The 14687-nt window shown below is 37.4% G+C and overlaps 1 protein-coding gene across 2 annotated transcripts in view; it reads left to right on the top strand.

Annotated features, from left to right (window-relative positions):
* Nucleotides 1–2262: 2262 nt before the first annotated feature.
* The window catches only part of LOC139693922 (RE1-silencing transcription factor-like), a 17617-nt gene continuing 5192 nt past the window's right edge, over nt 2263–14687 (top strand). For both annotated transcript variants that reach the window (XM_071592259.1, XM_071592258.1), the window contains exons 1-5: nt 2263–3099; nt 3198–3285; nt 3684–3859; nt 10858–10968; nt 14087–14289. In XM_071592259.1, the coding sequence (XP_071448360.1) occupies nt 2885–3099; nt 3198–3285; nt 3684–3859; nt 10858–10968; nt 14087–14289 (793 nt within the window). In that variant the 5' untranslated portion in view covers nt 2263–2884. The remainder of the gene's footprint in view (nt 3100–3197; nt 3286–3683; nt 3860–10857; nt 10969–14086; nt 14290–14687) is intronic.

Below are 14687 nucleotides of genomic sequence, written 5' to 3'. Positions count from 1 at the left end.
TATCCTCCTGCTTCAGTAACTGTTTCTGTGCCGTACATAACTACGCTCCTTATCAAAATTTGACTAGCAATTTCTTAGCATCCTTACTCAGATTCCTTGCCTAATTGACTCATCGCCTAATGCAATTCTTCTCTTTACTACTTTGACCATTTTGTTCCTAAACACTTCCGAGATACGTAAACTGTTCTACCTGCTCTAGTTTTTGCAATCCTATTATAATGTTAACCGTGGCCATTCTCTTTCTGAAAAATCGAATAACCTTTGTTTTATTTATATTGATTCTCATCCGATATCTATCGCACTTGATTCCCAATTTACTCTGTAATGCTTTGTCATTAGCTAACCTTACTGATTTTATGAATTCCCCTCCGACTTTCACTCCTACCTCCAGTTCTTCCTATACCTCTTTTAACATTTCCTCCACAAATGCTTTGAATGGCATCAGTAATAATTGGCAACCCTGCCTTACACCTCTTCTTAACTCAGCCCATCCGGAATCTTCATCCCCCACTCACACCTGAGCAGTCTGAGACCTATAGAGGTTGCAGATTAGCCTCCTGTCCCATCAGGCAAATACGTCCTGTTGGTATTCTATATTCCTCTCTATTAGTGATCTTATCACTGAGATGACATCACATGTCCCTCTCCCCTTCCCAAACTGATCATTCCCTAATTAATCATTTGCCCTACTCTGTATCCTTTTGTTGAGGATCCTGAGAACAACTGTAGCTGCATGGGAAATGAAACTTATTGTTCTGTTGTCCTCACATGATGCAGCCTTTATCTTTTTCAGAATAGGAACTCTGATCTCACAATGTCTTCTGGCCAGATTCCTTCATCATAGATGCTACGAATCAGTCCATATAGACTCTTCCTCCCACATTTTCCTAAATTAATCACTAGTTCCACAGGAATGTTGTCTACCCCCATGGCCTTATTTAATTTCATTTCCCCCAATGCCTTTTCTATCTCATTTTCGAGTATGCTTGGACCTAAGCTATTTTCCTCTACGCCATGTTCTCCTTTTATGTCTAATCTTGTTGGCCTTAGTTCTTTACCATACAGTTCTTCATCATATTCCTTCCATCTCTCTTGGAACTTTTGTTTCAACTTTTATCTTACCCGACTTATCTCTGACTGTTAGCACAGATCTTCTCTTCTTACTTCCCGATAGTGATCTAACCTTACTGTATAGCACACCAGGCGCAGATTCGGACACCCTCGGAGATTTAGACTCGGACAATAATATATATATATATATACATATATGTATATATATATATATATATATATATATATATATATATATATATATATATATATGATAATTTTTTAGGGCTTTTCTGCGTCGGAACTCAAGCGAGTGGAGAGCAGATTTAAGGATTCGGTTGACGTTGGAGAGGAGATGTGGGGAAGTGAGAGAAATGATGTTTATGAGGGAATGTGTGGAATTGTGTATTTGCGCATGAGGCTATTATATTCATTTCGGATGAAGGTGCAAAATAGAAATGACTGGTGAAACTTGAGTGCATGTAGACTTGGATGTCAAGTACATAGGATAAATTAAGACTGAAGTAAAACAGGGAGCCTATCACAGGGTTAGGGGATCAACACAAAATAGGGAAGAATATAATGGCTGCAGTAAACCCAACCAATCTTAGGATTGAAATACTGATGACATTTAAACGAGAAATTCGAGTAGCATAAAAACTGTCCTGTCGTTTAATTTTCAAGTAGCTACTCCACAATTGACAGATTTAAAGAGTAGTATATGCCAACGATATGAGCGCTTAGCATAAACACTAAGGCGCACTGTTATTCTAGGTATTCATTATTCATAATACCATGACCAAGATCAAATACATTATAATACTCAATATTTATGAATATAGAATAATATAGGAACGCGCTTATACAGCATTATAACTTTCCACATCAAGGTTTTCAAAATCTTTCTCGGTAATGGAGGGCAGCCTTATGCTTACATTTAAAAATGGGCATATAGAGTGCTAATTTTAATGTATTGAGTGCCACTCTATTTAATGAATTAGTAATAACTCAGGGGGCAACAGGCTAATCTTCACCTTTTCGCAGTAATGCTACTTGGATACCACGTGCTACGGCATCGATTTCAATACTTTATTAACATTTCGTATTACAAAGGATGAAGTACCAGCAATATCATAATAACATTTCATGTAAGAAATAATTTTCGCTAAAAATGCGCTCACCCGAGAGTCATTTGTTGAAAAGCATTTGTGAAACGGGTGTTTAACAACTGGACTCGACATTTTGCTGTAGGAGGAGAGCGAATTTGTATGGCAGAGAATTAATAACACTAGTCACAACATCAAAATGTAGACAGTAGCTATCGTAATCACCGAAACTGCAGTCTGAAGTGGTTTAGAGCAAGGTTATTAATCACCATTACTCTCAATAGCACTGAGAGACTCATCCTGATCATAATAGAAGTTTTACGTGGGTGGTATCTTTGTTCTGTAGGCTGATGGTTAGGATTGCTGTATGATCGTCTTGTGTATAACGTCGATAACAATTTACAGCACGGGAGTGGAACGTTCTTGGATGGCATTATGATTGTACTATATTTAGGTATTTCAGGTAGCGTGGTGCATAAGTTTCGTGCCGATTATACTCTTAATCATGGTTTTAATGCGTCGAAGACAGGTTGCTTGCGATGCCGTTAATTACGTTATGAGAACGTGCAGGCCTGTTTTTTAAGTGTTTGAGATAAGTATTACTCTTTAATTCCATTGGAACTCATTGAAATAATCGCGGGCTGGTGATTGTCCATAGCCGATCCTGTTTGTTAGGAAGAAAGAAAGAGTATAGGAGTAATTATTTTGCTTCATTAAGTCTATGCATTATGGATCCTGGTAAGGTAATGAAGCTGCATTTAAATGAAAATGAAGACGGAAGAATTAGTTGTTCTGATGAGATCAACATCGTCGTATTCAAAGATACCAGTCGGCAAAATCTCTTGAAACGAAGGCGTCGATTTTGTCTCAGCTCTAACGCGAATGAAGCTCGGCCGAAAGAAAAAACGGGTGATTTTATGCAGATTTCCAAAAGCAGTCGAAAGTAAGTGTATATCTAGTAATCGCTTTTTAGTATTATTTCCCTAATTTACGTCATATTTATGTGCATCGTGATAATTTAATGATTGCCTTAATTTATAGAATGTTTTCCTGTAACCAATGTGATTATGAAGGAACTAAGTCCAATTTGGCTGTGCATCGATTGAGAACACACAATAAAGGGCACAAGGTAAGAATTTAGACTTGAAATTCTATTGTTATTTGCTATCAGTGCCTATATTATTAGCAATTAAGGAAGCAGTTTTTGACCCTATAAAAGTTTTGCGGTTCTGATAAGGCACATGCATGCATTCCAATTTGTCATTTGATATGTCAATCGCTTAACACTGTAGGCACATGTTCTGCAAAAGAAACATTATACTCAAGACCATTAATACATTTTCGACCTGTGCTTTTGTAATATGGGAGTGAGTGGTTTTACTTCATACATTATTACTGGGGCATTCTATTGTATGCAATCTCGTGTCACGTTACTATACAGCTCATAAAGTATTGAACGTAATGGAAGTCAGGTAAATTGTTAATTGTGTGTTTATGTGATAACGTGCATTAAGTGTTGGTTTGCAGTGTAGCAAGTGTGAGTACCAGAGCGTAACGGAGGGAGGAGTAGAGAGGCATGAACGAATTTTCCATAGCACGGAAGATGTGAGAGCTTTTGCCTGTGGTGTGTGTTCGTACAGGGGAGTAACTAGAAAGCAACTTCACGAGCACACGAAATGCCAACATAGAGAAGGAGTGGCCAAGTGAGTGAGGATTATGATGAGCATGCCCATTTTATCATTACGACCATATGTGCACTGCTATTGTATCTATTTGTACTGAGTGTAAAACAGGATTCATAATGTTGGTAAGTTTCTGTTATTTGCTGACCATCAACTGGCCATGGTGTTTATAAAAGAATGTGCGAGCTTCTAATTCAGCTGACATCCGTCTTATTTCACAACAGGAAACACGAGTTTGTATAAGTTACTGACTCATGTCAGGAAAAACATGATGTTATTTTCCACTGGTACTGTATTTTAGAGTACTTCAATATTTATTGTTAGAGATTATTTCCCTGAATTTATGTATCTAAGCAATCAGCTTGCTGCAGGACAAAATATTTTGGTTGAAATGATAACTAGTGTTTATCAAAATTTTTTGTTAATCTAAACTATTGGGTTAGACAGAACTGGCAATTTTTGGCCTATTTTCTTCTCTCATGAGTGGAATCATAGCCCGTAGTTGGGCCCACTTCATTAGGGAGAGTAAAATCCTATGACTTGGTGACCAGAAAGAGTTGTGAAAAAACTTATTTTGGCTGATGAAGAATTACCATCTCATGTCTTTTTTAATGGAAGCCTCTTCTGTGGTTACATTAAGTTGTGTTCATAAAGATATTTATTTCCTTTGGTTTCTTAAAGTTTCTTTTGTGTTTATCAGATGACCTTCTATATCAATAATGAGTACATTATGGTAGACGACAAATAGAATTTTTTTCTACAAGATTCTATAATGTAGCCCAATGGTTTATTACCTGTGGGCCATGACGATTGATATTGATTAAAAAAATATATATTTGAATATTGACAGCTGTTTAGTATTGAAATAAAAAACATAATTTTGCTGAAAATATTAACGATTTCTGTTTATTGGTTATTTGTTTGCCCATAAATGTAATATAGTGGCACAAATATGCTTACAATTTGATATTCACAAAAATTTTCTTAATGTAGGCCTCAAGCTTGGCAGATCTCTGTTGTGTTGCTCATAAATTGACAAGAGGATGTGCATAGGGGTGGCTAGAAAAAAAATAAATTTGAAACAAGTGAAAATTTGAAAACTTGTTTGGAGTTAGTATCTCCTGCCTCCACAAAAGGATTAAACTTGACAATTTATCAAAACTGCCAAAAGAAGTAAAAATTTCAAGCATCAAATTACTGCCATTCTAATTCAAAGAGCACAAAATTCCCAATGGTTGGGTCACTAGGTTGGCACTTGAGGTTTAACCACCTCCCATATTCCCTCCACCCCATGTCACTATCTGTTCACATTCATTGGCATGTTACCCTGCAAGCCACCCACACCAGACTACTAATGACACAAAATACCCCTTGTACGGTTGAATGGCATCATTCTGATCCCTTATTTTTCATGGAAAAAATGACATCTTAAATCTATCTCTTATATTCTTAATCTCTCTAATTTTATTGACTTCATCTGTCCTACCATAGTATGATAGTGTAATAATACATTTTCAACACCACTGCTATAGAGACATCCTTCCAATTAGTGCTAGAGATTTGATCTGTAAATTAACCTTCACTCCATGAGTGATTCCCGGCCTAGCTCCCCTAATATCTTTGATACCCTACTCAGTTTTTCTTAACAACGTTCTACAAATCTAGCTCCTCTGCATTGTATATGATCTGATTTGCAATCAAGCCAACATCATGAGGATCTACCACATGCTAAATGATGTATAAGTAGCCAAAGATAGCATTGCTCTTTAACCTTTTCATCACAATTCCCCAGTTCTCTTCTAATGGATCATAATTTTTTGATAGCTCGTCCATATATTCCTCATATGTTTCATCCAGGAGAGGTTGTGAGTGAGGGTAACGCTCTAGTATTTAATCAAGTCTACACTCACTGTGTCTGTATTCCTGATGCAGTAGGCATTCATAAGGGAATTGCTCAAATTGTAAAAATTCATCACTACACACATCTTTAAGTTTACTTCTAATTGCCGAGCATCACACCAACGTTGCATAGCCTGAAGGTCATCTGCTGTAGTATCCTCAGAATTATGGATATCTCTGTAAATGACTGCAACATTGACAAATAAACATACCTTAATGGCTGCGTAGATTTTCGCGGCGGTGGCTTGAAGAATTCTGCATGTCCGGGTTTTCACCGCGTTGTTGTTTGAAGCCGACAACAGTTTCGCCGAAGTTTCATCCGGCGTCTTCAGGTCCATCTTCGACCTGAAGACGCCGGATGAAACTTCGGCGAAACTGTTGTCGGCTTCAAACAACAACGCGGTGAAAACCTGGACATGCAGAATTCTTCAACATACCTTAATGTTAACCATGGAATTAGTGTCATTAATGTTTAAAAGGGATAGAAGAGGTGTGATAGCTTTTCACTAGAGAAAACCTGAAGTGACTTCTGCTGGATTAGAGCCAGCAGAAGTCACTTTAGGTGTACACCAGCTATGACTACTCTTTGTACCCGACAATTCAAAAAGTCTTTAATTCAACCCAGGATATTTTAATCTATGCCCTAGCTTTGCGAGTAGTTTACTATGAGGTACCATGTCGAAAGTATTTTTAAAATCTAAAAAAACCATGTCCACTGGAACATTTATCTCTGCAGAACCAAAGATATCGTGAACAAAAAGCACAAGTTGTGTCTCGTAGGATTTTCCTTTTTGGAAACGGTGCTGGTTTTTCATTAATAACTGTTAACTATCAAGGTGTCTCACTATCAAACTAGGAACTATATGTTCCATGACCTTGCATGGTATGGATGCGAGGAAAATAGGTCTGTAATTGCTTGGTTCCTCCTTGTCTCTGTTTTTTAATATAGGTGTTACAGTAGCTGTTTTCCAACTCCTGGGAACCTTCTGATCCTTTAGAGACTTCTTTAATATGCTTTCTAGATAAGCCGCAATTTCTGATGCTAGTTCCTCAAATACATGAGCTGGTATTTGATCTGTTCTGGAGGATTTGTGAAGGTTATTATTATTATGGAGGGGGACAGTTTGATAAGCTATCAGAGACATTTGGTGACACATTGTTGGAGACACTTTGAAAGAAAGAATTTAATAAGTGGCCTTGTCCAAGCTGTTAGTTTCTCTTTCGCCTTTATCTTTTGGATTGAGTTAGCTGTAGCCTTATTTCCCTGAACCTCTCTGACAAATGACCAAAATGCTGGATCCTCATTTAAATTATAAGATATTCTTTTCCTTTTGAATTCGCTTAATGCTTTTCAAAAGTCCCTCTTGGCATTTGCCATACCCAATAATCATATGTGATCTCATTCTGTTTGTGGATAGATATTGTTCCTTGTATTTGATGAATCATCTTGGTATGAAAAAGCTTTTGATGTCTTATCAATTTTCTAACTTTTGTGGTGTAGCATCTAGGTTCTATGGTATTATTTGTAAATTTACTTGCAATGAACCAGTTGATACTGAGTTGGTGATTTTAAGGAAGTGATTCCACATATCCTCAGTATTTCAATGTTTAATTTTTTCCTTAAAATTTACAAATGAACTCTGCAACGTACACTTTAAGCCATTATAGTGTCTGTTTTAAAGTAATTTTTTCTGTTAGCTTTCTTATTTCAGACCCCAAATAGGGAAAACTTAGTATTTACTGCTCTGTGGTCACTAATTCCTAATATAGTTCCTGTATTTAAGAATTTTTCAGGTATGTTCATTGCTAACAAATCAAGATTATTAGCATCCTTAGTTGAAATTGATGAATGGAGGTCAATGTAAAGGAATGTAAAAATGACTCGCAGATATCTTTGTCTCTGCCCCCTGTTTTAAAACTATATGTACTCCAGTCAATAGATTGGACATTGGATTTGGTGGTCTAGTTCTAGTGTTGAATTATCTTTGTCATCCTGCTGCCTGTAAAATGTGCATTCTTTTGGAATAAGGATTTTTAGTTGAATGCTACATGCTTTCCAAGGAAATACCTCAGCCCTACAAATGCAAGTGTTTTAACTGCTTTCAATTATAGGTTAGTAATGCACAGTTAAAAGGTAAGACTGCTTATTCCTGAACAACAGTACATTTGCAGTTGGTTGATGTTGCAAGGGCTTTTGTAGCTTGTTAACTCTGCGTATGAAACTTGGGTACCTGATTTTAATCCTGATAGTATACAGCAAAGATGTGTGTGGAAATCTCAAGAATCACCAGCTCTGAAAAGCCCAATTGGTTGCTTCTGTTGGGAAAGTTATGGTCTCATAATTTTTTTTAACATTTAGGGAAATATGTGTCAGCTTGATATATTCGCCCACATAACTGTTAGTGGATCATACTATAGGGATGGAGTGAAAATTCTCCAAGGCCATATCATTTATCAAGACCACATTTCAAAGGAACAGGCTGGACTTTGATCCTTTGATCTTGACTTTGGTCTGGCTGCACATTGCAAATGCTGTTGCTGAGAATCTCACAAATGTCAATGTGAAGTCTGTTTCTCATCCTCCTTGCGAAAAAGACGATGCTTCATGTGACATTTTCCTGTTCCCTAATCAGAAGAAATACCTTTGTGGAAAGCTTTATTTCATTATCGGTTGAGTGAAACTGAACATGTTCCAACTTGTTCCACTCATGCAACGGGCATTAAATTAACAATTTAGAAATTATTGCATGATAAACTGTACGGATAAAAAATTTATGAGCATTCGTTATTGACATGGGGATTGGGATGGTGCCGTGGCTAACATACTTGCATCCCACCCAGAGGGCCCAGGTTCAAATCCTGGCGGTGGCAGATATTTTTCAGTGGTATCTTGATCCCTACTTGAGGTACTTTGTGGAGGGCACTTGAGTGAGAGTGAGTACGCCGGCTGACGAATGGGATGTTAAACTGCGGACCCTTTGGTGCCTTTCGTTAAGAATAGGCTAATGCTGATGCTGGGTTTATCTCCACCCTTGATACTTTCCTGTCCATCCCTAATGCTGCCAATGACCTCAGCTGCCGTTCGCATCCCCTAAAAACTACCATTACTTGTTATTAATAGACCTTATAAAACTATGTATCTGCTAGCCCTCAGAGGTTTCTTTTACTCAAGTGGTTGCAAGAGATGCCATCTTCATCGAGCAAGCGGAAGGCTAAGTGTCATAATGCTAATACCGAGTGAAAACTGATTTTTAGTATGTCCCTTCTGCAGCTGCCAGTTTACTTCTACTACGTTTACAGTTCATGTGCCAGCTTAACTACTTTACCTGGAAAGAGGGTTGATGGGTACTCTCTGGCCTGCAGAATTCTTATATGTTATTACTGCTCAAAAGATTGTCTTAGGAAAGTGTGTCACCTTTCTTATAAGTCAATATCCCAATGTCATTGGGAGCGAAGATGACAGAATTGCATTAAAATACTTTGAAAAAAATTGAAATTTATTTAATTGCTTGATTATTCAACTTTTTGTACACATTATTGATTTCACAATTTCAAATCATTATAAAACCATGATTTGAAAGATATTTGTAGTACAGGATTGTGCTATGTAATGAAGAATCATGATTTTTCAGGCCAAGCTGGGCCCATGGAATTAAGTGCCTTGCATACAAAGGCAGGAGTTCTGTGTTCCTCATCAAAATTTGCATAAATTAGTTTGGAGACAAATCCTAAATTTGAGCATTACCGAGAATACAGTTAAGGAAAAGAAATTTTTTTAAACGCAAGTTAGTGTGCCCTCACCTTGTAGCAGAGCTGCTTGATTAGTTCTGAGTAGGCTTGAAGAGGCAGAAGGTCTAAATATATTTAGAAATGATAAGGAACCCAGAAGTTAATATAGTCTGATCTTCATAGAATGTAATTATTTTTAAGGACAAATATTTTTTATTCCTTATGTTAGATTTAAGTGTGTTCTCATATGAAGAAAATGATGACCACAAAAAATAACTGGTTTCATCATATTCAGGTAAAAAATAATTGGATCGTCCTTTTTATTATTTTTAGCTTTAATTTCTTTTTCTGGAAAGTTTGAATAATATTCATATTACATAGCTTGTGAATGATGTCAATATTTGGTTAGTACTTTGATGGGAAAGAATTCACTTTGATTGAATTTTCAGAATTTTAAATATTTCAAGAAATGAAATGTAACTTGTGCAAAAATGTGTACACTGTATTTTTTTGATTTCCTGATACTATGCCCCTGCCACACACCTTTTTGGTGGCTTGCAGGGTATTGATGTAGATGTATGTTCTACAACGTTTTACACTTGGCCTGCCACTTGACGTTGGCTATTGACTACTTTGGTGTGAATGCTGCCTAAACTTAGTATTCCACAGTTAATATAAGGATAGTGGTATGTTAAATGAGGGTACTGGTGAATCTTGAGTGGTTTTTGATAAAAGAAAAAAGTTGCAGAGATGAGAAACTTTTAGTCAGAAACCACTTACTTATAACCACTGTTTGCATCTTTACCACCCTCTGCTCTTCTTATCTTTGTGGTCAAGTTGTTTCCCCTCCATTTCTGGCTAAAAATCAAATTCTGACATTCCATCATTCGTAATAAAAAATGTATTAAAGTTACATCATATTTGGAAATAGCAGTTTAGTTTGGTATTTGGGAACTTTTTGTTTGTCCAAATTGTTTCACCAGTCTTGTTTAAATTTTTCCAATGTAATAAACTGGTTATGCTGTAACAATGACACTTTCGTATGACATATATGAAGTTGTCATCATTAATCATCATTGGTGACTTAAATAATCACTATAGTAATGTTGTGATATGCTAAATTTGTAATTCAACTGACATGAATGTGGATTGGAGTGATTATAGTCTGTCTGCAATTATTCAATGACTGTAAACTCCGTGCAAATCTGCTTGTGATATACCAGTGTATAGTCCTACCTAAGAAATGATTTTTATGGCATAATTACATTTTTGCTGCTGAAATCCTACTTGTACATTAGTGGTGAACGGGAAAAACATGGTGATTTTTTATATTGGTTTTCAAGTATACTGTTTTATTGTAATAATGGCCTTCTTACTGCTTCAACCAATAGACATCCATGCCCTGCCTGTCGGAAGATGTTCAAGACTCAGGTCCAGTTGAAGCACCACATCATATCACATTCCCTTGAGCGACTCTACTCTTGCAAGGGCTGTTCATATAGGTGAGTGAAGGACATGCTCACTCCCCTTCTCTCTTAAGAGTCCTGTGCACCCACTTGGAAAGTTCTTGGAAAGCACTTTGTTGGCTTATTTAATATATTCCTCATAAGTATTATTTTGTGGTCTACCATTGAAGGTAGGTTTTGGATAGACATAAACTTCACACTGCTCTATATCTCAGCCTCGCTTACAAACTGGCAACCTAACACAACAGCAAACCCTTCTTTAATGATAAATAGGATGAAGGGAGGGAAAAAGTATGTGCAAACGTACTCTCTACTTCCATTCATGCTATTAATCATGTCTGCCATTCTTTTCCTGCTGCCACCCTGTGCCTTCCTTGCCTTCTCCCCTCTATCACAGTATTCAACATCCCATCAGCAATCAATATGCTTTTCATCCATTTTTCCTGCCTCTTTAAGATCTGTCTTAACATTCCCCTCTCCTACCCCACCAATCCAAGTACTTGCTCATTTGCTTTCCTTTCTGTCCACTTCACATTCACCATCCTTCTCCATTCTCACATATCAAAAGACTCAATTCTTTGGCCACCATCTTGCTTAAATGACCATATTTCCACATCATACAAACCAAATAACTATTTTCACTAATATTTTCTTAAAATTCTTGCTCAATGACTCAAGCAACAACTCCCTCCTTGTGAGCTTCTTTTCCTAGTGCAATTCTTCTCCTTACTTCCTTACTACTATGACCAATTTGTTCCAGAACACTTCTGCGATACATATACTGTTCTACCTGCTCTAGTTTTTGCCCTCCTATTTTAACATTTACCTTAGCCTTTCTCTTTCTCAAAAACCATGGAATTTTATTAATTTACATTTATTCTCATCCCAATGACTTTCCAATGCACTAAGCAATGGTTGCGACCCCATGGCTGACTGATAAACTACAGCTTGATCATCTGCAAGCCTAACTAATTTTATAAATTCCCCGCCCACTTTCATTCCTATCTCCAGTTATTCCCATGCCTCTTTAATCATTTCCTCCACTTACACGTTGAACAGCAGAGATGATAATGTACAACCCTGCCTTACTCCTCTTCCTAACATTGCCCATCTGGACTCCCCATCCCCCATTCGCACCTGAGTAATCTGAGACATGTACAGGTTGTGGATTAGCCTCCTGTCCATCCACTCTGCTCAACTTTTCTGGGATAGATTCATTAACTCTACCCAGTCCACACCATCAAATGCCTTTTCAAAATATTTGAAAGAATTGTGATTTAATTCTATGTTCCTCTATTAGTGATCTTATTACTGCAGTGGCAAACCCAAACTGATCATCCTCTAAATTGTTGATGAGGATCCTGAGAACCACTTGAGCTGAGTGCAAAATTCAATCTTATTGTTCTATGGTCCTTACATATGGCTGCCTTTCCTTTTTTTCAGGATGGGAACTAAGAATAATCTGATTAAATCTTCCAGCCAATTTCCTCCCTGGTAAATTCAATGAATTAACCCATAAAAACTCTTCCTTCCTCATTTTATAAACTCATAATTAGATGTTTTGGGATAAAATTTGTCCCCTCATTCTTATTTGATTTTAATTCCATTTTTGCCCTTTCTATCTTCAATTAAGTATGCCTTGATCTAAGCTGTCCAAATCAATGTTATATTCTTTGTCTACACTTACTGGTCTAATATCCATTGCATATAGATCCTCTAGAAACATGATAGTCTGCTAGGTAGAGCACTGCCTTATTCAGTGGAGGGCCTGGGGTCACCTCTGGGTGAGGCTTTTTGGCCCCCTCACCTTCACACAAGCTATGTGATTTTTTGGGTATCAGTTCTTCCTGGGAAACCACATTTTTATGTATTCTTTCTATCTTGAATCTTTGCTTGGCCAATTAATAAATTCCTAAATGCCTAAACCTTGAATGTATGCACTGCTTTTCCCTTTTCTTAATTGATCTTTCACCTTCCTATATGGCTCGCCAATATTAACACCTTCCTTTGTACTCATCGATATCTTCACACTGCATCTTCCACCCTATTTGTTTCACACCTCAGTTGATTATTCCATTCTGGGTACCTCTGTCCTCCCTCAATAATTTTTGCAGTGGCTGATTAACACCCGATGCCTGATTTTCAATGCAGACCTGAATGAGAACCAAGTTCATTAGTTGAATTTTTATCTCTCTTGGGATCAAGATGGTGTGGTGGCTAATGTACAGGCTTCCCACTGATAGGGCCCGGGTTCAAATCCTAGAGACAATAAATATTTTTCAGCAGTATCCCAATCCCTACTTGAGGTGCTTTGTGGAGAGCACTTTGAGTGAGTACATTGTCCGTCGGATGGGACGTTAAGCTGTGGACCACTTGGCACCTTTCGTGAAGAGTAGGCTAATGCCGACGCCGGGTTTCTCTCCACCCTTCATCTTTTCCTGTCCATCCCTAATGGTGCAAATGACCTCAGATGTCGGTCGCCTCCCATAAAAACTACTACTACTACTATTTTTATCTCTTCTAATATTATTAGATCACTTATTGGGCCAATGTTTTCTGTGTTCCTTTTTATCTTTTATGAATACTACTGTCACCCCTTTCTGTCTCTCCTCAACTCCACGTTATGAAAATTCAATAATTATTACTCCAGTAATCCCCGCTATCCTTCCATCTTACCTCACACACCCCTAAAATATGTATATTCCTTTCTCCATCTCCTGCTGTGTTTGCCCATGTCCCTCTCCTTAACTTCCCCTACTCTTTGTTTTTGCTGCTACTGCAATTGATTCAACTTTGCTAGGAATTTGTGGAATGTCATACCACTTCTGACCTCAGCCTCTCCTTTGGAAAATGTGAAGCAGGCTCTGTGGGATGTCCAACTTGAAAGAAAATATTATTTGCTTCTATTGAGGTTTGTATGTTCTGCTAAGCATCACAGCTCATAATTACTATAATAATCAAAATCAGGCTTGTAAACTGTAGGGAGAGAGATAATTTTACTAAAGAATAGATGTTTGTTAAAAGTTATATTTGAAACCTTCCATGTAAATTTTTGAATAGTATAATGTTGTTTGCAAACTGGCCAGTTAATCTGTCTGTTTGAATGGGAGTGAAAGTGTGCTGAGACATGATTCATGTTGAGTCCTCTTTGTAGGGCCAAGCACCGCCAGTCCCTCCACTTGCACATCCGACGCTGTCACCCAGGCGGCGATACCCGTACCCTCTCCCAAGGGCCCACGGACTCGGATTTTGATGCCCTCTTCCAATCAGCGTCAGGTGGCAAGAGTCAGCAGTGGATGAACAAAGAAAGGTTGAAGCTGGACTTCTCCATAAACATTGCGAGTGATTCCAAACCAGGTGAGTGCATTATGTTGGCTAGTGGTTACTTCAAAATGAATTATGATTATGTTTGAAGAGTTATGTTCAATGTATTGACACAGTTCAAATGTGCATATGTTTGCTTTGGTGGATTGAAGACATTGCATAATACAAATATCTATGGTTAGGCCAACTTAATATATCATACCATATAACTCAGTGTCATAAAAAAGATTTTCTTTGCTATATTGAGCATGTGAGGACATATTACGAACATAATTGACTGTAATTTAGTTTCTCATTCATCCTTTTCTTGCTTTAAAATAGTCATTAAATATTAAGCAAGTAATTATCAGTATGGTTCATATTTTCTCAACAACTTCATCTGCAGTAATTGGTCAGTCAACTTAGTCATTTGAGTGTAAATGCGTGGTAAA

The sequence above is a fragment of the Hetaerina americana genome, unplaced genomic scaffold (genome assembly GCF_022747635.1).
Source record: "Hetaerina americana unplaced genomic scaffold, ioHetAmer1.1.p SCAF_5, whole genome shotgun sequence".
NCBI lineage: Eukaryota > Metazoa > Arthropoda > Insecta > Odonata > Calopterygidae > Hetaerina > Hetaerina americana.
Note: the sequence above shows the minus strand (reverse complement) of the source record. Positions and strands in the feature narration are given on the sequence as shown.